Source organism: Sminthopsis crassicaudata, chromosome 3, assembly GCF_048593235.1.
Source record: "Sminthopsis crassicaudata isolate SCR6 chromosome 3, ASM4859323v1, whole genome shotgun sequence".
NCBI classification, from domain to species: Eukaryota; Metazoa; Chordata; class Mammalia; order Dasyuromorphia; family Dasyuridae; genus Sminthopsis; species Sminthopsis crassicaudata.
In genome coordinates, this window is record NC_133619.1 from 147,226,569 (window position 1) to 147,254,110 (window position 27,542).

General features: G+C 34.3%; 1 protein-coding gene across 1 annotated transcript in view; it reads left to right on the forward strand.

Annotated features, from left to right (window-relative positions):
- Nucleotides 1–27,542, forward strand: part of GPC6 (glypican 6) — a 1,235,068-nt gene that overhangs the window by 1,176,762 nt on the left and 30,764 nt on the right. The window contains exon 7 of the mRNA XM_074299354.1: nt 14,871–15,007. Within this exon, the coding sequence (XP_074155455.1) occupies nt 14,871–15,007 (137 nt within the window). The remainder of the gene's footprint in view (nt 1–14,870; nt 15,008–27,542) is intronic.

Below are 27,542 nucleotides of genomic sequence, written 5' to 3' on the forward strand. Positions count from 1 at the left end.
AATAAAATAAATATAGATGATGTCAGGAAAATTTCCCTTACAATATAACTATCCCAAAATGGAGTGAGCTGTCTCAACTGGGATGTTTCCACCTCAGTAAAAATCCTCAGAGTTTGGTTGATTTTTTGTTAGATATATTGTAGTGGGGGTAATTATTCAGATTTGAGATGGTATTTAGATCATCTTGAAGGATATACATAAGACCAGGAGGCAGAGATGAAAGAATAATATCCCAGAGAAAGGAAATAGCATGGAATAGAGTTCTGGGTTTGAAGTCAGGAAGACTCTTCTTTCTGCATTCAAATCTGATTCAGACACTTACTAGCTGAAAAAGTCATTTTAACCTATTTCCTCAGTTCCTCATCTCTAACATTAAAAAAAAAATTAACAACCCTATGTAGAAAGGCCTTGACTTATAAGCTAATTTGAATTTTATTTGGTAGATATTAAGGGGATCCTGAAAAGTTTTGAAGAATAATATAACTCATATCTTTTTTTTTTCTTTTTTTAAATTAATTTTTAGAATTATAACATTTTCTTTGACAGTACATGTGCATAGGTAAATTTTTTTACAACATTATCCCTTGTACTCCCTTCTGTTCCGAGTTTTTCCTCTCCTTCCCTCTACCCCCTCCCCTAGATGGCAGGCATTCCCATGCATATTAAATATCTTATAGTATATCCTAGGTACAATATATATGTACCGCATTTTGTTGTTGTTGTTGTTGTTGCAAAGGAAGGATTGTATTCGCAAGGTAAAAATAATCTGATAAAAAAAAAAAAAAACAAACACCAATGTTCTCAGTTTACACTCTTTTCCCAGTGTTCCTTTTCTGGGTGTAGCTGATTCTGTCCATCATTGATCAATTGGAATTGGATTAGCTCTTCTCTATGTTGAAGATATCCACTTCCATCAGAATACATCCTCATACAGTATCATTGTTGAAGTGTATAATGATCCCCTAGATCTGCTCATTTCACTCAGCATCAGTTGATGTAAATCTCTCCAAGACTCTCTGTATTCCTCCAGTTGGTCATTTCTTACAGAACAATAATATTCCATAACATTCATAATATAACTCATATCTATGCATAAAGTAAATTAGTATTATTCTGGGAAAATGTAAAAAATGAATTTGGAGATAGAGGAAGAGACAGCAAGACCAGTAAGCTTATTACTAAGTCATAGTGGGTAATAATAGAGGCTAGTTCTAGGGAGGTAGCTATAGGATTAGATAAGAAGAAATAGATAGAAAAAAGAATAAGAAGAGAGAAATAGTATTATTTTTCAGTTGATTGAATGTGTGAAACCACACAGTATAATATCTATCTATCATGCCATCTAGCTGCCAATAATAGTTGCCAAAATAAAGAGTATAGTGAGAAAGGAAAGAGTATAGTGAGAAAGGCTGAGAACAAAACCTTTAGGGCACTTATTAAGGGATGAGAAAGAGGAAGAGTGGCTTAGAAAAGAAAAAAAAGGAATGAAAAGTAAAACCAAAAAGTATGATGCCTTAGAAACCAAGTCAGAAGAGTGTGTGCAGGAAGAAATAATCAACAATGTTGAAAACTGCAGAGGTTCTTTTAAATATACTAAATGGTAGGTCATTTGGTATAAGGAATTTTCCAAGCTAAAAATTCATGAATTGCAGTGAATAACTCCCAGATTCCCAGACCTTGTAGCCAATAGGCCAAGTTCCTAAGCTTCATTTGCCTTTGACATATTCCCTTAGTACAGGTGTAACAAAGAGGAAATAAAATATTTAGGGCAAACAATATAGATATGTTGGAAATATCTGATTAATTTAGACCTGGCCAGAAGGTCTTTTACATACTGGGGATCTTATCTCTGTGCTTGATTCTTAATTCCTTGAAAACAATAACCAGATAATTGATCTTTATATTAGTGCCTAATAATCATAATAGCTAGCAATTATATAGCACTCAAATGCCAGGTACTGGCTAAGCCCTTTACAATTATTATCTCATTTAATCTTCACAGCAGTTTTGAAATATAGATCCTCTTATAAACTCCCATTTTACAGATGAGAAAACTGCTTAGGACCCAAAGGTACTCACCAAGTTCCTGTTGAATGAATATATCAGTTATATAATAAAAACATTACAAATAACATTTTTGACCAGAACAATGATCCTCATATCCAATTCTATACAAGATTTTATGGTAGAACCAGATATTCCTCCACAGTATCTGTTTCTGAATTTTAGAGAGGTAAAAACCCATTATGAATTGGTCATTCATACACTTATCTATCCCTATTATTTGATCATGGTCAAGATAATCTCTTTTGACCTTATTTTCTCATCTATAAAATGAGAACATTGCAGTATATGGACTGTAAGGTCCCTTCCAGTTATAAATCTGGGATCCCATAAACCTATTGTCTAAATTCAGATTCTCAACTGCTTGGAGTAAATATTTCTAAAAATACAGCAATTACAAAGTAGTACTGAACTAGGCTTAGTCAACAATGATTCACTATTCATTAAGCACTGAAGATACAAGTGAGACAGTCTCTACCCTCAGGGAAATTATACTTAAGGAGGAAAGAGTGAGAGTACAAAACAATCATATGTAAATAAATATAGAACATATACAAATAAGTATGAAGGGGAAGGGGACATGAGAGGGCTACAACTGGAGGATTCAGAAGCATCTCTTGAAGGAAATGGTTGGGATTAGGAGCGGTCTTCTTACTTTCACCTTACATTTTCTGGTGGACCTTTTAATACAATAACCAACTTTAGAATCAAATAATATAAATCTATTGAGTATTCTCAGTGTAATATTCATAGGATTATAGACTGAAAATTGAGAAGAATCTTAGAAGTCATTTAATTCAGCATTTTCACTTAAAAAAAATTTTCCCCTGTTGCATGTTAAAACAATTTTTAACTTTTTTTTTTAAGTTTTGCATTCCAAATTCTTTCTTTTCCCTTCCCTGAGATGGTAAGCAATCCAATATAGGTTATACATGTGAAGAAAGCTGAGTTCTAAAGAGAAGACATAATTTGCCCAAGTAAGCATCACAGTTGGAAAATCCTGTGACCTTTGAACTTCACCATGCTGTCTTAATGAGTGTAAACCTAAAGGACTGACCACATTTTTTTTAATCTTCTGCCAAAAGTTAACCTGAACAGTATGAGATCAGTTTCTTGTGGTCCCACCTTCTCATTTAAGGAGCAATGTCTTTCTATAAAGAAACCCTTTCTGAGTCATGCCTTTAATGGATTTATCTTGTCTGGAAACTACAAACTTGAAAAGACTCTTCCATTTAAACTTTTCCATCCCATTTTTCCTCCCTGGAGAAAATCAGGAAGACTGGTCATTATCCTTTTCTTAATTTTCAGAGACTATGTTACTTCCTGATGAAGTTCTTGTTTTTCCTACAAAACACATATGTGCATGTCCTCTGGAAGTAATACTGACAACATTCAAGAGACAAATACAGTCAGGCAGAAATAGATCATTTTTACTAAGCAGATTGACTCTATGAACGAGTGTCTTGATGACATGCATTATTAATTTAGAATGTGGGGGCAGTTTCACCTTTAGCTTAGTAGAGGTCCCTGAGTATTATCTGTGCTAAAAAAAATAAATAAATAAAATAAAACCAACTCATTTTGAAAATGACAAAGGCTATTTCCTAGAACTCTGAGACTCCCTTCCAAATCATAATAAGGAATTCCTTAAAAGAAAATGTACTTCTGCTAAATATATTTATTTTGTTTCTCTATCACCTCCAAACCCCTTTAAAACCCTGAATCATATCTAGAGTTCCATAATATGGAAAAAACTGAGGACTTAGACTTCAGAAAGTCTAGAGTGAAGAAAGTGCTCAATAAACTTTTGGGGACACCTGAATTTGAGCCTAGAAGGCAGCATATAGGGTGGACATAGCAGTGTATAAGACTTAGCTTTTAAAAAGTCACGAGCTTTCCCACGAGCTGTCTCCCATGTTTGAACTATAAGGGAGAGAGTCCCTTTCTTTTCCCTCTTAATTTACCCAGCTTTCTTCAAAGCCCAGCTCAAATACTATCTCTTACATAAGCCCTTTCTAAATCCCTCATCCCCCATTTAGCTGCTAGTACCTCCCCCTCAATTTTTCATACTTTGCATATATTTTGTATATCTATGTATATATATTGATACTTGATAAAATTAAAAATCTTTGAGGGTGGTGACTTTTAATTTCTTTTGATTTTTAAAATGTTTTTCTTTAATAATTATGTGCATATTTGTTGCCCCCAGTATAATGTAAGTTCTCTGAGCATAGAAATTAATTGTTCTCTTTACAGTACCCCTCACTTAAGACAGAGTAGATACCTGCAACATAATAAATACCAAAATAAATATTTGTTAATTGATTCATAAAAATAACAGCATTTGATATGTTGCTCAACTTTCAATGTCCTATTCCTGACCCTCTAAAATGAATTTTTAAAATTCCAAATAGGCACATTAACAAGCCTTGATTTGATTTGTCCAAGACTGGGATGTTTTAGCTGCTGATGGAATTCAGAGAACTGAACTAAATAAGTAGATGCTCTATGAGAGAGCTTTCTGAACTAGAGGGAGATTAGTATCTCAGGAGCTAGATCTTAGAGCTCTCAAGTCATGAAGAGTATATAATAGAATAAATTGAAAGTTATCTCTAACTCAATTAAATACAGCAGAAGAATCCACAAGGAAGATTTAAGATCTTTATTTTTATAAGCAGATTTCATTCCAAAACTAACAAAGATCTGCCATCTTATAAAATATTTACATTGTTTCTGTTTCAATATATTATTTACTGTAAAGCTCATAAAATATTTAGAATCATTTTTCTAAAGATGGTATATATGTATATATATATATATATATATATATATATACATACATATGTATATAATTTACATTTTGTTCTATTATTTGTTCAGACAGGCCAAATAGCCTTGTTATAGTCCTTATGAAATCATGAACAAACAAGCCACCAGAAGCAGTAGATTCCCCAGATCTGGAGATATATATGTTCAAGAGAGGCTATGTTAGGGTTCAGGGTATGATTCAGATTAGATTTGAATGTGGCCACTTAATAATGGCAGAACAGGAAAAGACATGGAGGTGACAATGCAGGGGAATTTAGATGGGCTTTGGATCACAAGTAAACTGATGTGCAACTGTGAGCTAATCTTTTGGAGAAAAGATTCTAACATGGGCTATCAAAGAATCTAGTTTCTCTACAACAGCAATAACTGAATAGTCTAGAAATCAGAATTCAAAAGTATTCTCTGTGTGAAAACAAAAGAAAACTACTTAAAAATATCCTTCTTTTAATTCTTCCATTTTTCATTGGTCACACTATGATTTGGTGCTGGTGATATTTTTCTTATTGTTTCTGGTCCAAATGGAAGAAGCATTTATTAAGCATTTGCTATGTGCCAATAACGGTATTAAGCTCTGGGTATAAGATGACAAAAATGAAGATATTTTCTTTCCTCAAACTACTTATATTCTAAAGGGGAGAAAGTAGTCAGAGTGAAATACTTTGATTTGAAAAATTAAAGAGATATTATGGAATCATAGGGGAATAGATTGATATCATCTTTCCAGTAGCACTGGATTTGATTAACCTTCCAGAAATAAAAGGGGGAAATCAGGGAGAGTATGTCATATCCATAGAAACTAACCATTGATGTAATATGACTTTAATACTATATTATATAAACATATATATGTTACATACACATATATGTTTATGTACATACATACATACATGTACAAGATGTCCCCAAAATTTTAGTGTGGTTATAAGCTTTAGTTACTTAAACCTGTGGTCAGTCTCTGGAATACTATACATATACAGATATACATACATACATACATATATATATACAGATATTTATATACATGTAGTAAATGCAGAACTGAAACTTATAATTAGGTATTTTGTCTCCTAGGTCCAGTGGTCCCATCACATGACATGTACTTGAGCATACAGAGAAACAGAATCATAAGCAAAATGTAAGGGACATTATATCAAAACAATGGTCCCTGAACTCTTCTTTTTTCAGGATAAAATCTAATTCTTGATTATACCCATGATCCCCTCTTCTCCACAAGAGAGAGACTGAAGGCATCACTCAACAGAGAACCTGAAATTCTGAAATTGTTGTCTTTGAAAGGGACACAAATTTCCTAAAAAAAAACCCAACTATTTTATTCACTCATTTGTCCATTTATTCAACTGATATTAATTGGATGCTGTTAAATGTAGGTCATTGTTGGCAAGCATTTTGAAGGATACACAGCTGGACACAAGACCCAAAACCCAATCTCATTCCCCAAAATGCTTGCAACTCAGCAAGGGAGATAAGAACAGAAACAAATATCCATGATGCAAAGCAGTAGAGGTGAAGTGCCATCGGAGAGCCATAAACTAAGTACAGAGGAAGAAAAATAAATAGTATTAGATTTAAATAAGCAAAGAAGGGAAGAAAGGTATTCCTGGTGGAGGGAACAGTATTAGCAGTGAATGGAAGTAGAAAATGCAATTTGCGTTTAGGGAATAGTATTTCTCTTTGAAATGGTCCAAGTGTTCCATTAACATAATAGAGTCAGACAAAACTAATAATAATGATAATTTATATGCATTTTAAGATTTACAAAATACTTTATAAAGATTATTTCATTTGATCCTCTCAATAACCATGTGATACATGTTTAACCTATATCAGATTACTTTTTGTAATCTGAGAAAGGGGGAAGAAAGAGAAAAATTTGGAATACAAGGTGAACTGGTACAGTTATAAATTTTAATTATTTAAAACTCTGGTCAGTCAGATTTATAAAAATTTGCAAAGGTGAATTAGAAAACTATCATTGCATGCATTTGGAAAAATAAAATACTATCAAAAATAATAGTGTAATGTAGGTGATGTTGTTTTCCCCATTTTTATGATGAAGTTGAGGTTCACAGAAGTGAAATGCCTTTCTTAGGATCACACATTTTAAGTGTCTAAGGCTTGACTCAAACTTCTCTTTCTAACTCCAAGATTGACATTCTATCTACCACATTGTCTAACTAGCTAAAGAAAGGCATTTGAGTCAGATTGTAGAGGACATTAAATGACATTCTAAAGATTTTGGACTTTATTTGGTAGGAAATACTATATTTCATAACATCTCTCATGGCACAGAGCTCAGCATTCATAACATTGGAAAGATCCAATAATAATCTTCCATTATCCCAACCCTTAGGGAATGAAGTATTCCTTCGAAGAAAATTTTCTCGATAACTACCATTAAAAACAGAATATGCTAAGCAATTTAGCAATCTCGCAATAACTCCTTCATGAATTCATTCAGTAACTCACAGAGCAAAACATTCTTAAGCATCTATTATGTGTGAGGCACCATGCTAGGTACTGGCATCATTTATTTTACTATTCTGCTATAAAGTGATGTGTTCAGACACTACTGAGACATGTAGGACTGTTTATCCAAGTGCTAAAAGTTGCCAAACTGCTATGTTTTATAGCTCTTCTCTCCATGTTTTATAGTTCTCCTGTCTCCTCCTTCTGTGTCAGCTGTCACATCTTGCTATTGTCATGTCTCTTTTTCTAAATTGCTTCCTCTTTCTTTGCACGATTCTAAGTCAGTAGGCCTAAGGTTACAAAATAAAGTAGTGGACTCTTGACAGGGACTTTGCTCAAGCTAAGGCTTTAAAAAAATCATTATTATAGTTGAACCCCTTTTACATAAATGATTTGGAGTCACACAGTTGTGAACTTTGGATAAATCAGGTATTACCTTTTGTCTGAAGACAAATACAATGCGGAAAATAATTATTTTCAAGGTTTCACAAGATCTATATTGGTCTCAAATTCTTATTTTACAAAACATAAGTTATTCATTAACATTTATAAAAATAACTAATACCTGCAATTGGCATAAGCCAATTTTAAGTTTTGGAGGTAATTCCTATGACATGAAGTAATACCAATTCTTTTTCTTCTGTCCATTTCATGATCTGACGATGATATCAGTAAAATGACCCTCAGTCCTGCGCAGTCCCCTTCTGTTTTTATAGTGGCGATGGGAGAAAATTGAAGAAAGCCACTGTGATGATACAGTTTTAAAGTCACTTACTAACAGTGTAATTGTTGTTTTCAGTGAATGATCTCTAATAACCAATATTAATGGATGTATTTTGTTGATGTCATTGTGTCATTTCATTAATAGCTGATTCATTGCTTCCCAATTTTAGGATTTTCTTAGCAAAGATACTAGAAAGATTTGACATTTCTTTCTCCAATTTGTTTTACAGAATGAGGAAACTTACGAAAACCAAGTTAAGTGATTTGTCCAGGGTCACACTAGCTAATAAATGTTTGAGGCTGACTCTCTGAGGAAGATGAGTCTTCCTGATTCCAAGCTGAGAGTTCTACCCACTGAACCACCTAGATTCCTGTGAATATATTAGCAGAATAATAAACTTTATCCTTGTTGGTGTTCTTAACAGCAATGAATGAATGATACCAGAATGTAAAGGGTTGAAACTCTTAAGTCAATGCACTGGAGTGGGACAACAGAGCACTTGAGGCTAATTACCGATTGAACAATACTCTATAAGAATATGCTTGGAAAATGGCCCTTCCCACTATCCTGTGCTGGCCCAACCGTTTGGTGTACACAGAGAATTGTGGGAGGGACTAGGAGGTGCAGTGAGACTAGCCAGGATCTCTTCTGTGAGAGAGGTGACGCAGTGCGGTAGCAGAGATCCCACGTGTCCACTCTCTTCACTTCTACTGCTAAAGACCAAGCATAAAAACTTTTCCTTATCCTGACTCCAGCTGATTCTAAGGTATCCAGGATGCTAGCATGGTTGCCACACCAGAAAAAAAAAAAAGGCTAATATTAGGAAGGATTAGTGGAAAGAGATGACCACCCAAGAGAGGAAAATAAAGGATATGGAAGCATTTATTCTACTGTGTAGTTAAAGGAATCTAAAAATTTCATAAAACAATTGGTCATCTTATTTTACAGTTTTTGTGATAAATATAAATAATTATATTACTATGAATGTACCTTGATGATTAACCATCATCAAATGTAGAGGATAAAGAAGCTTAAGGAACATGGACAATAATCTCCAAATTGTCAGTTTATACTTTGATTACCTGTGACTTCAGTGTGCAAATAAGTACAAGGGAGGACAGAAAAAATGATGTTAGAAAAAAATGTAGTTCTGCATCAAGGAAAAAAAATGTCCCAAAAATATTAGGTGTCTACAAGCACACACACACACACACACACACACACACACACACACACACACCCCTAATTTTTTTTTTCCTAAACCTGTGATTTCTTCAAGGTAGGAAGCTCTCCCAATGAGGAAGCATTCTCCTAATCATGTAAACTGGCAACTTATTCTGGAACTTTAAGTTTTTAAAAGTTATCTAGAGCACTTAGAAATTAAGTAGATTTCAAAAGTGAGATGTGAATCTAGGTTACCCTAAGTCCAAGACATACATTCTTTCCACTGGGAGAGAAAACAAGAGAAAAAGGCGCAGAGAAATAGGGCGGGGGTAGTGAGGGAAGGGAGAAAGAGATAAAAACTCAAAAATTTCAAGGGAAAAAAGTTAGGAAAATTGACCAATAAAACCAATAAAAATGAATCTAAATGTATGTTATAAACATAGCTATCACACAAGTAAAGAAGGACAGTTGAACTGTGGAAGAAAAACATTAGCCTTTGTCAATAGTTCTAACGAATACACCAGCCTCTGACCTACTTTGAGTCTTCCTATGGATAGCACTAGAAGGAGAGAGAAAAGAGTTTTGAAAATCACCCACATGAAGGGACTGAGATAAAGTTACTTCTTGAAACAGGTACAATCTCTCTAATAGCTTGCTCTCTGTCAGAAACATTGTTTTTCCTTTTAAGCAACTCACACACACCCTGTTTCTAAAGATATGGATTTTTTTTCCAAATCCTATGCTAGGCTTTCAAGAATATAAGAAAAGCCTACTATTCATTTGCTTAACTACCAGCAGGAGTCTTTTATTTATTTTTTTTAAAAACTGGCCTATGTCTTGTTCGGCCTGATCCCTGATATATTTTGGTTTTTTTCTCTCTGTCTTATGCACTATCATCTAAGCTAAATTTGTAGTTAACTATTTTACAAGCCAGATTGCTCTAACAACTCCAATCTGGATTTACAAATCCACAATAACATAAAAATGCTACTCTTTGAGTTTCCCAGTCCTAAAGGAATGGGTCACTCCTTTTAACCATCAAAGAGGAAGAAGAAAGCGACAGCTTTCCTTTTCATCCCAATATGCCTTTGTAAAAAAAAAAAAAAAAAAAAAAAAAAAAAGGACAGATAAGGGCAAAGAACAAATGAGGGCAAATATGTGGAGAGCATCAGGTAGAATTTGTCTTTTTGTTTTTTAATATATCACTTTTCATTTTTTTAATCTTTTTTTTTTTTCATTTATCAGGTAGCTATTTTCTCTGCTTCTCCCTCACTGGAAACAAAAAGGAAAATAAAAATAAAACCCTCATAATAAATATGTTATGAAAGTTGTATTTGTAGGGTTTTTTGGTACTCACTTTATTCTGTACCTCACTGTTAACCAGTAATGCCTAGTATCTCAATTCTCTTTTGCCTCTTAACATCAATTAGCATTGTATGAAGGGATGTTTACTTTGAAACTATAGTTTAAAAAAAGTACAAAAATTTCTCTTCAACACCAATACTACCTCTTTCTCTAGGGAGAGTGGGCTCAGACTTAACACAATGTATACACAGCATTGTTAGTCCCATCAAATTCATATCCAAATGAGGCACCAGTGCTGAATGACACCATCTGCCACTAGCCTGAGTAATTCCTTGGTGCTTGGGATATTGATTCTGAACTGACTAAAAAATCTGAGAAGTACTTAATTCCTAGATTCTCAGTTTCCTAGACTCCCAGAAAGCTTATTCTCTTGCCCTTTCAAGATTCACAGGTTCTAGATTTCAACTTCTTTTACCTGAGACAAAAGACCAGACACTGATACAGATGAAGAACTGAGACCTGTATTCACAATATCACTTGTCAGCCTCAGATGAAGTGAAAGCCCCAGGCTTTTGTCCTTTCCCACAAATAATCATGTAGCAAGAAAAAATCAGCCAAAGAGAAGAAGTCAAACCAAGAGAAAGAGGCCAATAGAGACTAATGACTTTATAATGTTCTCTCCCCCAGATCAAGCTCTGCAGTCATAGCCAATTCAAATACAATTTATGTAATCATTCAGTATCAACTTAGCAGCTCTAAACCAGTTACATCTCTACATATGCTCTAAAATCTCCATCGCACTCCCATTACACTTCATCAAGACTCTCCTGAGTTCCCAACTTCTTCCATGTAGGGAAATATATCAGAAGAACAATGAATAATCATATGTACCAGTTCCACTATAAATATATTTCCCTATAATAAATCTACCTTAAAATTAGATCATAATGAAAATTGAGAAACAATCTTGGAACAGAAAAAAGAGAGAAACAAATGATGCTCAATTTCATTCCAGGATTGGTTTTTCCTCAGGTTTGAACTTTTAATGATTTGAGGGTCATATGTTCTTTTCATCATATTTTATACTGAGAGGCAAACAACAATAAAGGTTTGTTTATAGTCTATATAGTTGAGATTCCTCTTCTTGCGTGGCTTTTTGGAGAAACAAAACCAAGGTCATGGGTGTATAATTAAACTAGAGTTGTATATGTTGTTTAGAAAGGAAGAAACTGAGAAAGTATATAACAGGTGTTGAGATTAAATCATTCCTTAGATACTGAAAGCTAAGGCAAAAATCTTTCTGACAAACATCTGAGTCAAAGAAATGTTCATTTCCAATTCTTAATCTCTTCCATTTTTTACTGCCATCTGCACTGTCATTACAATCTGGCAATATATTTTCCCATTGTCTCCATGTAGTATACAATCATGACTAAGGTAGCACAAAGAAAATAATGTCCTGTTCAAATGCTGGCATGTTATTCTCTGTTATTATCAAATAAGATATTATCTATAAAACACTTATCATAAAGCATGGCATATAGTAGGTTCCTATTAAGTGTGTATTATCTTCCCCCCTGCCTTTTTTTAAAAAGTGCTTTCATTAAAAAAAAAAAAAGATGCTGCTAACCACCTACCATCAGTAGTCAACTCTGATTTATTTTCCTAAGAGCAGTGATAAATGAGAGATCTGCAGAAATCTATCACCAAACTCTGTCACCCAATCCATTTTGTGATAGAGTATAGGGAGGATTACATAGCTAGCTAATGTTTAGGATATAGTTTCTGATTGTGGAATCAACAGAAATGAACTCTTTCAATAATGTCACAAACCTATAACCTTGGCCTCATCTTACCATGACCTGCTAATATTTTACAAACATTGGGATAGTAGGCATTAATGGTTCTGTATCAACAGGATAAGCAATATGTTTGGTTGAAGTTTGATGAAAATCTTGCAAACTTTAGCAGGGTCACGAATTTTCACTTGTGAATAGAGGGCACAAATAAATGAAATTACAGACCTTTGACATGATTAAAGAAGTGGCAGTGTATTCAGTTTTGTTCTTTTGGTGCATGGGTGAAAATAAACATAAGAGAAAAACAGGAAAAAAAGTTTAATCTCTATTATATGATACCTTGAAGTAGGTAGAACTGACATTATGGTCCCAAAGCCAATAGTTTCATTTTAAACTCAAAGTGCATGGTAGTGTAACTAATTTCCCAGTTTCTGGCTTCCCCTTGGAATTTACGTGTAATGTTTGACTGCTCCCAAATAGTAGTCACTGAGGTCACCTTCCCTTTTAAAGGCTGAGAAGGGAACACCACACAAGGGAGTTGGAAATGGGTAAAGCTGCATTTTGATTAAAATAGTGATTTTCAATAGCAATTTCAAATAGTCACAAATCCCTTTTTTTAGGTGAATTACTTTATTTCAGCATCCAATACTAACCAATAGGAAGGCTAAAGATTATAGTGAAGGAGTTCTAATAGAAAGCTGATTTCAACAATAGATCTCTCTCATCTAGCTATTGATTGGCTGGGCGGGATGAGTAAAGGAGGCATTGTTTATATGTTGTATGTATGTTATGGGGAAAGAGAAGGAGGATTTCATAGAAAAGTTCTGCCCATAATTAGATCAGTCACAATAATCATAGTGAGAACTAGATATTCTCTAGTTTCAGGGTGATATATATTTTTCTCCTTTAAAATTAATTCCTGTAATATAATGCCTGTACTTTTTCTACACCTTAAGCAGATGGTATTTGTATAGCTTTTTAAGAGTCTGCATAAGAGAAATGTGAACGTATTAAGGATAGAAAGTTGCAATATAAATTGCATTTGGGGAAGGAATTTCTTCATCAGAGTTCCCTACACTAGTGAAATCAGAAGGTTTAATTTAAAAAAAAAAAGAGGAAAAGTAGATGTAGGACTTTCTGTTATTGCATGCTGTTTGATTCTTCCATTAAGCTCTTCCAATAGGAGTTTAAGGAACATTCCATGTAGTACGTTGTTTGAAAGAGCCACATGGTAAGAAGTATCCATGTTCAAATCCTATCTCTCATGCCCATGTGAACTTGGGCAATCCACTTAATCTCCTTAGTCCTGAGTTTCTTCATATGGACAATGAAGAGCTTGAACTAAATAGTTCCTAAGCTACCTTCCAGTTTTGACCTATGATCCTATCATCTTTAAAACCTAAGGTAAGAAAAGAACCCAAAGGATTACTCATTGTCCTAAAACTATAGAGAAATATGCCTTAAGTCTACAACAATGGTGCTTAATTTCTCAATGTTATATCTTAAACCTCATTGACTTTCCTCAAAAGTATTTCATAGAGCTCCCTGAAAACCCATCCAATCCACATTGAACAGAAAAATGCATTTATTTCCCAAAGGCCATATCAATCTCAGATGTAATACTTGTAATTAGCAATAGTTTCCCTTCATATTGTACATTCCATTTACTTCCATTTATTTTTCCTGGTTTTCTTATAGACTAACTGTAAAACAAAACCTGCTGCTTCATTAGCCAATATATTCATCAAGCCAGAGCTTCCACATTATCAAGCCCAAAAGTTTTTATTTTTTTCCAGGCTAGAAGAGTCTTTTATTTGGGTAAAAGTTTTCTCTAGAGATGTCTGTGCTAAGCCTCTCCTTTCTATCCCTACAAATGGGTCCTGAACTTCATTCCAATTTCTTTTCTAATTCTAATACTAGGGACCCTAAACAGGATTTGTTTCACTGATTCCAGTACTAGTGTGTGCTGCACCATTTTATCAACTACTCAGGAGCAAGTGAGGCTGCCAATATCTGAATTAGTTACCATATTTATTTCTTGAAAAAACAAGTAGACCATCAGAGCTGGCATCTTATCTCAAAGCACACTGTCTAGTTGCATTTACAAGACTGCTAGGAAAATGAATTCTAAGGAGTAGATCTGGGTGTTTGAGAAAGGTGGATCTCAGGGGAGGAAAGAACTGAAATCAATTTACTTACTTTATAACATTTAATGCAGAGGTTGTTGGAACCCAACAAATACAACAAACCAATTACAGCACCTGAGAACTCTCTGTTAAAAGCATGAAGAAGATTAAGCATCCTAGGCAAAGGGCTTTTGTCACTATAATTAGACCTAAAAGCACAATGCTTGTCTAATAGAACTTGTAAAGGATTGTCACTTGTCATACCTCCAGAGTCTTTTAACCTTCACCTGCTTTGTGCTACAATGTAGAGTCTTAAAAAGCATTTATGAACGACCTTTTTTACTAAAGCTCCTTTCTTGGTCTCTTGATCAGGTTACAGATATAAAAGAGAAGCTGAAATTGTCCAAAAAGTTCTGGTCTGCTTTACCCTATACCATCTGCAAGGATGAGAGAGTGACAGCTGGCACGTCAAATGAAGAGGAATGTTGGAATGGGCACAGCAAATCCAGGTGAGGATCACTTTGCCATTAGTACCAACATGGGAATTTCCCATCTAGCCTTGGAACACTAAACTGGCACTGCTTTTGAGACTTGTTTACAGAGCCATTTCAGAAAAGGAAATAGAGGATGGAAGAACAAGTTGTCACTCAGTGACAGCTGTTAGCATTGACAGGTTTGATGGGGACCTGGGAGCACTTAGTCTCAAGGTGCCATTAAACTTGAAATCCTTGTTCTGAATGTTAAAAGTCTCAGGATGAGAATGGGCAAAATGACAGATGACAGATTACAGACATTCTGAGATCTCAAAGAAGCCCCTTCATGTCCTCTTAATGACTCTTTGATGGGGAAACTATTTTTATTCCTAGTTAAGTTTGCATGTCATTTTTATCCTCAAGTGGAGGCAAAAATGAAAATTCAACTTTATTTTTTCCCTTTTGCAAGATAACTGAGTTGTTCATTGGAGGTATAATGTCAATGAATAGGGGACATCACATGCACAGTGTTCTGACAGTCACTGTTCCATTTGAAGGCTTGGCTGAATCACCTGATAGTAAGCTTTGATTTTGAGCTACTTTATGCAATTCTTAATGTCACAGCCACTGATTGACAAGGTTTTGCTCATTTCAGCTGTTGAAATGGGTTTGATTATTCTCCATTGAATGGAACAACTGATTGATACAGGGGCTTAGGAGCTGGGCAAGATACTAGGAGAGATGTCTAGGTTGGTCACTTGACAGGTAGGGTTGGAAGTGGGTTGATCAGTTAGTAGGATGGACTGAGTAGAAGTTGCCAATAAGTGGAGAAGTTAGAAGGGGACTCTGTTCTAAGACTTTGATTGGCAAGATGCAGGTGTATGGAGCAGATGTGGTCTAAGAGGCCAAAGATGATTTCTGAAGCAGCTGCAAGAGATTAGTTGAGGAGTGGGAAAGATGAGAGAGAGAGAGAGAGAGAGAGAGAGAGAGAGAGAGAGAGAGAGAGAGAGAGAGAGAGAGAGAGAGAGAGAGAGAGAGAGAGAGAGAGAGAGAGAGAGAGAAAGTGTGTGTGTGTGTGTGTGTGTGTGTGTGTGTGTGTGTGTGTGTGTGTGTGTCAGGGGCTCATTAAGACTTTTTTCTTTAGTTGCAGAGTTGCATTTTCAGGCCTCTGTGCTAATAATCTTGTAAACATTATTGGGAAGAGGTTAGTATAGAGAAAATCAGACAACTGTGAAAGCAGCTAGAATCTTCTTAGGTCCCTAAATGTTGAAGCTTTCTATACTAAACCCTTATCTTAATGTCATAAGCAAGGCAACACCAAATACTATTGCTCATCTCCCTAAAACACTGTGTAATTGTTTACCTAACTGCCTATCTATTACCTTTGGAGACTGAGGTCAGCAGATCTGACAATGTATTAACAGTTTCTAAGGTGTCTTTTCTTAATGAGTGTTCAGGAAAAAAGTGCAACTTGGTTTCCAGATGGCTTAATGAATAAAGATGTTCCTTTCTCCGGCTGCTACAGTTGCCCATCTGTGTTTACCTAGCAGCCTTGGGTAAACTTAGAGATGTGTTGTGCACTGTATTCCTTGGTTTAGAACATGTGCAAGTTCTTACATAAGGAAAATACCAAAATGTTTCAAAAACTGTATTGCATCTGACAAATGAATAAGGAAGACTTAAGAAGAAATTGAAAAATAAAATAGTATAGATATAGGAAAACTGGTAGATATTTTATTTAATCTAATATATCCATTTTAGAGATGTTTTTAAGAGATTTTTATCTAAAGTATTCCTAACAGTATATGCTGGAACCAACTTTTACCAGCTAAAACCAGCTTTTACCAGCTGATGAGAATTATTGTGCATTGCTTCAAAAATCTAAAAACACTACAAATCAGGGTTTGAGTTATTTTGTTGATTGTATAGCTTAAAAAGGTGATAGTAAAAATGTTAATATTGTAGATTAACCTTAAAAGTTGTATGTTTTAAGTTGTTAAACATTTGCCAGCTTACTCCTGCTATAATATATATATGTATGTTACTATTAAAACGCATATAAGTATCTATAAATATATGTCTTTATAAATATGTATATGAACATAAATGCATATACCATATAATATACAAATATATGCACATATAAATTACATGGATAATTATGTGTTACATGATATTTTGGCAGGTAAATAACATAGTAGAAAGGGTACTGGATTTTCAATCCAGAAATTCAATCCAGAATCAATTAATTAATCCCAAAAGCTAAATCTCTTAGCTTCTATCAGCCCACTTTCATAATCTATAAAACGGAGATAATAATAGCAATTCTCCCAGAGGGTCATTGTAATGATCATATGCATTAATATATGTAAAGAACTTTATAATCTATAAAGTACTAAATAAATGTTGGTTATTATTATGTTAATTTATACCAATACCATTATTATACATTCTATATAGATTATTTTACTTTGTATTTCAGTATAGGAAGAAATAGAAAACAAATTTAAAGCTTGTGGTGAATCCTGAAAAGGAAGTTTAATGATTTAAAATAGAAGCTGGGAAATGTTAACAAAGCAGTGGCTATCATAAAAGGAAAATAGAGAAGACAGGACTCAAAAATGTAATAATACAATGAGAAATTTTTTTAACAAAGTTAAAAGAGGGCCAAATTAGAAGAGATAAAATTACTTTAAAAAGGACAAGTGATCAGAAACACAGAATTTAGCCTCCCAGAAAAGCATGAAAAAATAACCCATATTGTATACTTCAATTAAATCATAAAAAGATATTACCAGAAAGCATTGAAAATATGAGCCAAGAGAATTCATAGACTGCCAGAGAGAGGAACATTAGATATAATATATCCAATAAGATTGTCATCAAGCTCCAGAGCTTCCATAACAAAGAGAAGATATTAGAAGCAGCCAGGAAGAAACAACTTACATACCAAGAAATTTCCATCTGAATTATCTAATACCACTCATCAACACTATAAAAACTTGTAGAGGGTCATAGTCAGTGGGGAAACTCTGGGTAAAATATAAGACCCTTCATCCCAGAGGGAACCTGCTAGCGAGGTCTGGTTGGACTGCCCATCTCCCCTAAGGGTTCTCAGCCTTCCTGAGAAGTCAAGGGGTGGTGACAACCTGTGTTGAGATTGAAGCAGAGTGATACCAGGTGGAAGAGTGAATACCAGGTAGCAAACTACATACAGTAGCAAGTTGTTCATGTGCTCTCACGTGCACAGTGTTGTTTTTGTTACATTATATAAAAGTGAAAGTCCTTGAAATAAAGGGACTCCATTTTTCCACCATCCTCAGAAGTCCCTCCTCATCACTTCTCCACTAGGAAGGTATCTCTTAATCACCCCGATATGGGGGCTCTAGAAAGCAGGACACAACAAAAACTAAAGGAAAGGCTAGACTATGATAGGACAAAAGAGTAAATGTATATGATTTGCACTATTACCAACATATCCTATAAAATTATCCTATGGGAATATGACCTTTTAACAGAATTGATGACTTTCAAGCATTTTTTTTTAGAAAGAAAACCAAAGTTGGAAAGAGAATGAAAATGTGACATACTAAAGAAATTCAAGAAAAAATAAGCAAGTTTGAATAGATTGAAAAAGACTCATGCTAATTCAGGGCTTACTTACCTAAAAAGTATTTTTTACCAACAAGAGGATAAAGTTAGATGAAACAATGGGTAGAGTGCTGAACCTAGAGTCAGGAAGACTCCTCTTCTTGAGTTTGAAGCGGCTTCTTAGTAGTTGTGTGACCCTTGGCAAGTCATTTAACTCTGCTTCAGTTTCTTCATCTGTAACATGAGTTGGAGAAGGAAATGGCAAGCCATTCTAAATCTTTACTAAGAAAACACTAAAAGGATCACAAAGAGTTAGACATTCCTGAAAAACAACTAAACAATAACAAATGTAATATTCAAGCCAATTATACCTCTAGAATCCTATCTTGTTTAAGCAATATTGAGAAAACAGAGGTAAGTTTTGTTCCTGGGTATTTTTGAAAAGTAATAAACTAGAAAAAAGAAGGGAAGGAATAAATGAACTTACTATTTCTTAAAATTGGGGGCACTATAGTCAGGGTTATTAAAACACAGAGGTGGAATTGGGTGAGAGAGAAAATAATGAACTGTGAACTTTCACGTGGCCGAGGGGGAAAAAATAAAGAGAGAGAGAGAGAGAGAGAGAGAGAGAGAGAGAGAGAGAGAGAGAGAGAGAGAGAGAGAGAGGAGAGAGAGAGAGAGAGAGAGAAGAGAGAGAGAGAGAGAGAAAGAGAGAGAGAGAGAGAGAGAAAGAGAGAGAGAGAGAGAGAGAGAGAGAGAGAGAGAGAGAGAGAGAGAGAGAGAGAGAGAGAGAGAGAGAGAGAGCAAACAAAGAATTAAATGGAGAGGGGATTATTGTTGGTTTTGCATTCTCTAAGAGGACCATGACATCAAGAACTTGATGCCATGACATTCAAGTGAATTGGATTTAGGTGAGGGAGGGAATTCTGAGGGGAGTTAATTCTCCTAAAATGTGGAGAGAGTTAGAACATGAACTAGGAATTTGAGTTGGGCTTTGAAAAGGGGAGAAAGAGGGAAGAATAATAGAATATAATTGTTCCAAGCAAAATAAACTTCAGGTATCTAGTGAAGATTTTTTTTTCTGGAAAAAAAAATACCATGATTTGATGGAAAAAGAAGTCAAAGTTAATAGTCATAATGGGATTAGAATAAATATACCTATAAAATAACAGATTAGATTACAAAAAAAATAAACATTTGTTGCATGTAATAAACCTTTTTAAACTGTAAGAATTAATGTAAAATTAAATTATAAATTTGGAGTAAAATTTGATATAAATTCTCAAAAAGCAGAAAAGACTAACTATTTTTGAACAATCTACAATGAAGATAGACAATATCAAGACAACCAAACAGGAAAACCTACATTGTTTTTAAAAGCACTATAGATAATGGAGCAATAGTAATTACACATATCTATATCAAGGGACAAACTATCAATACCCATTTGAAAACTCTAAACCATTAATAATAGTAAGACATGCAAATTAAAATGATCTATCAAATTGCCAGATAATAAAATATGGAGATGGTAAAATATCAGAGAGAAATTAAAACACACTACTATATTATTGGGGGAGCTATGGATTTACAAGTGATCTAGGAATATTTCTGTAAGCAAAACTATCAAATTGCTTTCACCTTTCAATCCAGTGATGCTACTGCTGCTAAGTGCTAGTAGGAGACAATGCCAAGAATTTTTGTGATGAAGACAATAAGGGAAGAAAATGTTCACCCAGACTTATAATTGTTGATTTGATTACTGTTCACACACAAGAGATAGAAAGTAGCTTGGGTGAATTATACATAATGGCAAGGCAGGGGGCTGGGGAGATTACATATAGATAACTGAAGCCCCAGGAGTACATAGATATGACGAACTCTCACCAGCATCAATCACAAAAGTCCTAAGGTAAGAAATAGAGTGCTATATAACTAGAGAGAAGTACAAAGTAGCAAAACATAAAGATGTCCAGAAAACATTCTTGTGAACTTGGTGATACCTAGATATGGAATATTCATTAATAATTAGCACAGTGTCCCAATGAAATAATATAAAATGCAATATAAAATGAACTTTTTTTTCCCCTGAGGCTAGGGTTAAGTGAGTTGCCCAGGGTCACACAGCTAGGAAGTGCTAAGTGTCTGAGACCAGATTTGAACTCGGGTCCTTCTGAATTCAGGGCTGGTGCTCTAACCACTGTACCACCTAGCTGCCCCCTAAAAAGAACTTTAAAAATACAAATATATATGCACACATATTTGTGCATGTGTATGTACATGTCTACATACATATATGTACATATTACATATATTTGTATATCTTATACTATCTTATTTTATAATAGGAAAGAATTGGAAATTAAGTAGTACCCATTAATTGGAGTGACAGCTGAACAAATTATGGCATATGAATGTTATAGGATAATATGGTGTGATAAGAAATTAAGAAAAAGATAATTTCAAAGAAACCTGGAGAGGCTTCAAGAACTGAAGAGTAAAGTGAGGATGACACAAGAGCACAATTTCTACCATAACAAAAACACTATAAAGACAAACAATTTTTAAAGACTAGATAGCTCTGTTCGATAGAATGACTAACCTTGATTTTTGCAAATGACCAATAATGAATCATTCTGCCCAGTTTTTGACACATAGGTGATCAGACTTGATGTGCAGAATAAGACCTACGTATTTTGACATAGTCAGTGTGGTAGGTTGTTGGTTTAACTGTAGATATTTGTTACAATAATATTTTTCTTTTCTTTTTTCCTGATTTGGAGGGTTGAGAAAGAAAAAATAAATGCTTCTTAATTGAAAAAATAAAGAAAAAAATTAACTTAAAAAAGCCTCTTAAATGAAGTGGCATTTGAGCAAAATCTTGAAGAAAACCAGGGGAAAAGGAGAATAACATTCTAGATGTGAGAGGACAGACAGTATAAAAGACTTGGAGATGAAAGTAGCCTCAGTGTAGCCTGATTTATTGTAGTAAATGCTTATTAAATGCTTCTTCATTCATATATCCATTCATACAAAGACAAAAAGCAGAAAGTTTCTTCCCTCGAGTTTACAACCTACTGAGAGGAAACAAAACACACAACTAGATAATTCTAGTAAATAGAAAATTTGCAAATATATGTTTTTTCCCCAGTGGGTACTCCTCTCCTCTCCTCTGCACTTTCAACCTTTGCCTGCTAAGGCAAAGGGCAAGAATTAGATGTGATTGCCCATGAAATAGCAGGGCCCTATGCCTATGTTTTGAGATTAACTAATTTTGCTTCAGATGTCATGTAGCTAGGTGATGACACAAGAGGCATCAGAGATAATAGAGCTCTATCAGTTGGTAGAGAGAGAAAGAGAAAGAGAGAGTAAACACATTGGGAAGAATATCTAACATTTCTATGGGACACCGAGGTTTGCAAAGCTCTATACATCCAATATCTGATTTGATCCTAACAACAATTCTGTGAGTAAGTTACTGTTATTATAGTCATTTTACAGAATAAGAAATTGAGGCTCAAAGAAACTTGTCCACGGTAATATAATTATGTGCATCTGAGTTGGATTCCAAGCTCTATATCTCTATAACTCTAGATCTCTATCCACTCTTTCTTTAAGCAGAGTTAGCTTATGAAACCTGCTCAGTCCATGAGAAAAAGTAGTAAGGACTTTTCTTTCTTCCCAGTTCTTAAATATGCCCCCATCAAGTTTCATATGTCTTTTTTGAGCCCTTTCTCTCCCTTCAAGACTGCAACTTTAATCCGATTTCACCTAAATAAATACTTTAGCAAGTTCAGTACACTCTATATAGTTTACTCCCTCGAGATGGCCATGAGTACAGGTAATGTGTCACAAGTTGTCCCACTAATGAACAAAGCTGTCTTAAGTCTTATTTCAGCAAGAATTCTGACATGAGAAATAAGGCCACATAGCCATCAAATGCAACGGATAAATTTCACACAAACTTCTGCCCTCAAATGGGATGCTGTCAGAGATTAGGTGAACAAGAACTTTTCATTCAATTGATGACTGTCTCACCTCTGGCCCACCACCAGAGGGTGGAAGAATAGCTAAAGCAAAGGATTTTCCTTAGAATTCACTTCAATTGTCTATCAGATTCCTCACAAGAATGTGGCAGAGGGAGTATATTTTCAGCAACCAACAGGAAAGAGATTTGAAATGCTACTTCTGAAACTCCATTTTTCACTTACCTAAATAACTTCCTAAGAGAAAATGGGAGAAAGACGATGCAACACTCTGACTCAACTCAGACAAATGGGAATTGAAAGGAAGCTAGTAAGTAATGGTGGAAAAATCAATAATAATCTAGAAGGCCAAAGGAAAAAAATTAAAGACTTGTGGTGCATGTTACAAATCTGAGACTTCTAAAGTTCCCAGGGTGAACCTAGAGACCTTAGGAGTACATTTTCAGTCATTCATCATCTAAAGGAAAGGTATTTTCTACAGCCCAGTGGCAGGAATGAGCTGTCTATAAGGAAGGCAAGGAAGAATGATTAGATCTAAGGCAGGAAAGCATAGGTATAGAAGGAAATAAAACTTTTATATGGTTAGCAAATAAGGGTTAGAACTCTTTGTCAGTCCATTTAAGGAGGAAAGAAGTAATAGTGGCATTCTATTAAGCCTTTATCTTTCTATATATATCCAAAGGTTTCTCTGTTCTTTTTGAAAATGTGGACATTTTAAGTTCTATTATCTCTATTTTCCTTGAGGTTTTTTCCCCCTTTTCACAGAAATGCTTTTTCTAAATTCAAAAGACCTGAAAGGAAAGGAAGCCATGAGAAGAACTGAGAAAGAAAATCATTTTTAGGCCTAATTTCATTAGCATGCATATCATTTAATAAGGCAGATATGATTTCATGAAGAAACAGATAAGGTTTCTTAGCTCAAGCATTTCTAGACCCACTACTATAAAAGATACAAAATAATTTTTCACTTTTTTACCTTGTTCTCTAAGCCAGCCAGTTGTTGCAAGTGTTTAGCATTTGTTATATATTTTCTTAAATGCCATTTGGGAAAAAAGTACTTAAAAAGTGATCTTGAATCCAAAATCAATGAAATTAATAAGAAACAAACATTTCTGCCTTTCCATATTGATTCATCCTTTAAAGAAACAATGACATCACCAGGGTCAACCTCCCCTGGGCCAGAAGTAAATGCTCTAAGTTGGAAGAAATAAGATAAGTAGAAAAATCTGGAAAATAAATAAATTATTGATTCAACAGCTAACAACAACAAATCAGTGGTCCTGCTTCACTAAATTTGTTCAATATAAATAAGCCACATATATATAATGAATTAAGATAATAAAGCTGGGAAAGGTTGTGGCTCCTTTACTAAGGAATTAAGATCCTTATTGTTTTAATTGCCGATTAGAACCCAAAGTACTGAAAAATATTCAGAGTTCTCTTGAACCATACACACCCAGCAGATCCTTAGGAGGTGGACCATCATCCTTTTAAGATAAGGGCTGACAACTTTTCAAAAGTGACACTCAAATTACCTTTGCTGAATCTGGAGTCAGAGGTTTTGGATTCAAATCCTAACTATGAAACAAACAATAGCTCTGTAACCCTGAATAAGTCACTCAAGCTCTATGTGCTTTAGGTTCCTCATCTGTAAAACAGAGATAATAATATTCATATTATCTATCTCACAAGTTGTTATCAAGAAAGGCACTATGAACCTCAAAGGCTATATTATGCATTTGAATTTTTTTTTAAATTTTTTCCATTGAAAGATCATACTCAAATTTGCTTAGTATTATTTATGGTCATAACCCTAACTCCTTTACTTTCTGGATTATTATATTCCAAGCCCTTTCCTCTTTTAAAGTGGAAACTGCTCAATTTTATGTTATCCTGGCCGTGGCTCCACAATATTTGAATTGTTTCTTTCTGCCTATTTGCAATATTTTCTCCTAAACCTGGGAGCACTAGAATTTGACTGTCATATTCCTGAAAATTTTCATTTTGGTATTTCTTTCAAAGGGTGATCAGTAAATTCTTTCAATTTCTATTTTATCCTTTGGTTCTAGAATGTCAGGAAAATTTTCCTTGATAAATTTTTGAAAGATGATATTAAGTCAAGGCTTGCAGGGTGTCCAATACTATTTACATTTTGTCTCTTTTACTTCCCAGTATTTTTTCCAATGAAATATTTCATTTTCTTATATTGTTTTTATTCTTTTAATTTGGTTTTAGTGTTTCTTGATATTTAATGGAGTCATTAGCTTTCACTTGCCTGATTCTCATTTTTAAAGAAAAATAATCCCCAATCTCCTTCTGACAGTTATTTGATTCCCTTACCATCTGTTAGCTGAGAGCTCCCGAAGCCATTGTTGCTGCTAACCTAGTCATCCCAAAAAATTGCACTGGATTATATACTCCAGTAATACTGCCAATCTTCTAAGTTGTCTTGGGCTAGAAAATTGACTCTATCCTTTTGTTGATTCTACCACTTCCTCCCTTTGAGGTATTATTTTAATGTTGTTTGGAGGGGAATTTGGGAAAGTTCAAGAAAGTCCCTGCCTTTACTCCACCATATTGACTCTATACTCTCATCACCTATATTCTATCCCTCTCCAAATTGTTTCAATCAAACTGAACTTCTTACAATCTCCCAAACATACCTTATCTTTTTCTCACTGTCTTGTATTATACTGAAATGACCTCTTCCTTTTTTTCCATGGTGCAAATGTCACTTCTACCAAAAAGCTTTCCTTGATGCTTTAATTTATAACTCCCTGCATGTTTTTACTATGTATGATTTTTTTTATTATACTTATTTACTCTTCTATAAATTTCCTAATGGACTTTGAACTAACTCCTCAGAAGCCAGGAACACTATCTAAACAACCAGTTCAGTGATATAGAGATACATGAATTGGAATTCATTCATTTTAACAAATATTTAGAATTTTTACTCAATAGTAATAGGAAAGTTTGGAGGTAGAGAGAATTTAGGGGGAATGAGTTTAGTTTTGGACATACTGAGTGTAAAATTCAAAATGATAGAAAGACCACTGGAAATCAACTCACTTCCCTTTTGGGTAGTATTTTTTGTTATAGAAAGGAAAGCTGTGGGGAAAAAATGGTTATCCAACAATAAAAGAAAACAATGTTTATTCCAAGAATATAGACTATAAAGAGAGATTTAGATTCAATTTAAGCCCAGTTCCAGTACTGGAGAATTTCTGAAAGAGTCACAATTTGAATAAACATGTTTTCTGCTTGTCTAAGCAAGATTTTTCTTTTTAACTGCTGAAGGGCTGTGAAAGCATAACTTGCCATTAGATAAGCCATATAAATTACAATAGACAAGTCCAACAGAAAGAAGTTATATAACAAATAGAATAGAAATAGTTCTCAGACCATACTACAGAATCTACAGGGAGAATGAAAATGCACTTAGCACCTGTGAAACAGTTAGTTTAAAACCATTACAACTCCATCTTTCACTACTCCATGCAGCCTATGATCTATTCTGGCCTGGCCTCATGCTTGTCTCATGATCCAGTCAGTCAATAAGCATTTATTAAGCATTTACTCTGTGCCAAATATTGTGCTAAATTCTGAGGATACCAAAAAAAAAAAAAAAAGTAAAGAGCTAACAAACTAATGGGCGAGACAATCTCTCTCTCTCTCTCTCTCTCTCTCTCTCTCTCTCTCTGTATATATACATACATATATATGTATATGTATATATATATATGTATATGTATGTATATTTGTGTTTATGCAGATACATATATATGTTAAATTAAAGATAATTAAGAGAGGGAGAACACTATAATTAAGAGAGTTAGAGAAAGGCTTCCTATAAAAGGCGAGATTTTGATTGGAATTTAAAACCTTGAGGCAGAGATGAGGAAGGAGAATATACCAGGAGTGGGGGACAACTAAAGTCAGAAAGAATCACAGAATTTCAAAGATAAATAATACCAATATTCAATCTGAAAAAATTCTGACTAAAACATATCCTATAAGTGAGCATCTGATCTTTGCTTGAACATCCTCATTTAGTGAGGACCCATACCCTCTTCAGGGTAGTCCATTCTCTTTTGGCATAACTCTAATTGTCAGGAGTATTTTCCAGATATCAAAGATCAATTTTTCCTCTATATAATTTCTACCTGTTCCTTCTATTTCTGATTCTCTAGGCAAACAGAACAAGTATAATTCTTCTTCTCACATAACACAATCACATACCACCTGGCTTGGCCTGGCCTAATCTCAAAGCTTGATCAATTATCAATAGCCATTAAAATGCATGTGTCTGACATCTTATTTTCTCAAGATATGACTAAGTCTTAATGATTAATTGGTACTAATATACTCTTAAGAGATCAGTATTATGAACTGATGCTAAGTGAAATGAGCAGAACCAGGAGATCATTGTACATGATAACAACAAAATTATACAATGAGCAGTTCTGATGGATATGGCTTTTTTCAACAATGAAATGATTCAGACCAGTTCCAATTATTTAGTGATGAAGAGAGCCATCTATTCCCAGAGAAAAGACTGTGGGAACTGAGTTTGGTTCATAACATAACATTTTCACTCTTTTTGTTATTGTTTGCTTGCATTTTATTTTGCTTCTCATTTTTTTTTCCTTTTTGATTTTATTTTTCCTGTGCCACAAGATACTTGTATAAATAGGTATATTGGATTTAACATATATTGGATTACTTGCTTTCTAGGGGAGGGAAAAAATGAAATATAAGGATTTTCAAGGGTCATTGTTGAGAATTCATCTATGAATATCTTTTTAAAATTAAAAAGCTTTAGTAAAATAAATCAATAAATAGAAAGGGAAAAGAAGAGGGAAAAAGGAAAAAAATCCTAAGATTAAAAAAGGAGAGAAAGAGGGAGAGAGAGAGAGAGAGAAAGAGACAGAAAAAGAGAGAGAAAGAGAGAGAGAGAGAGAGAGAGAGAGAGAGAGAGAGAGAGAGAGAGA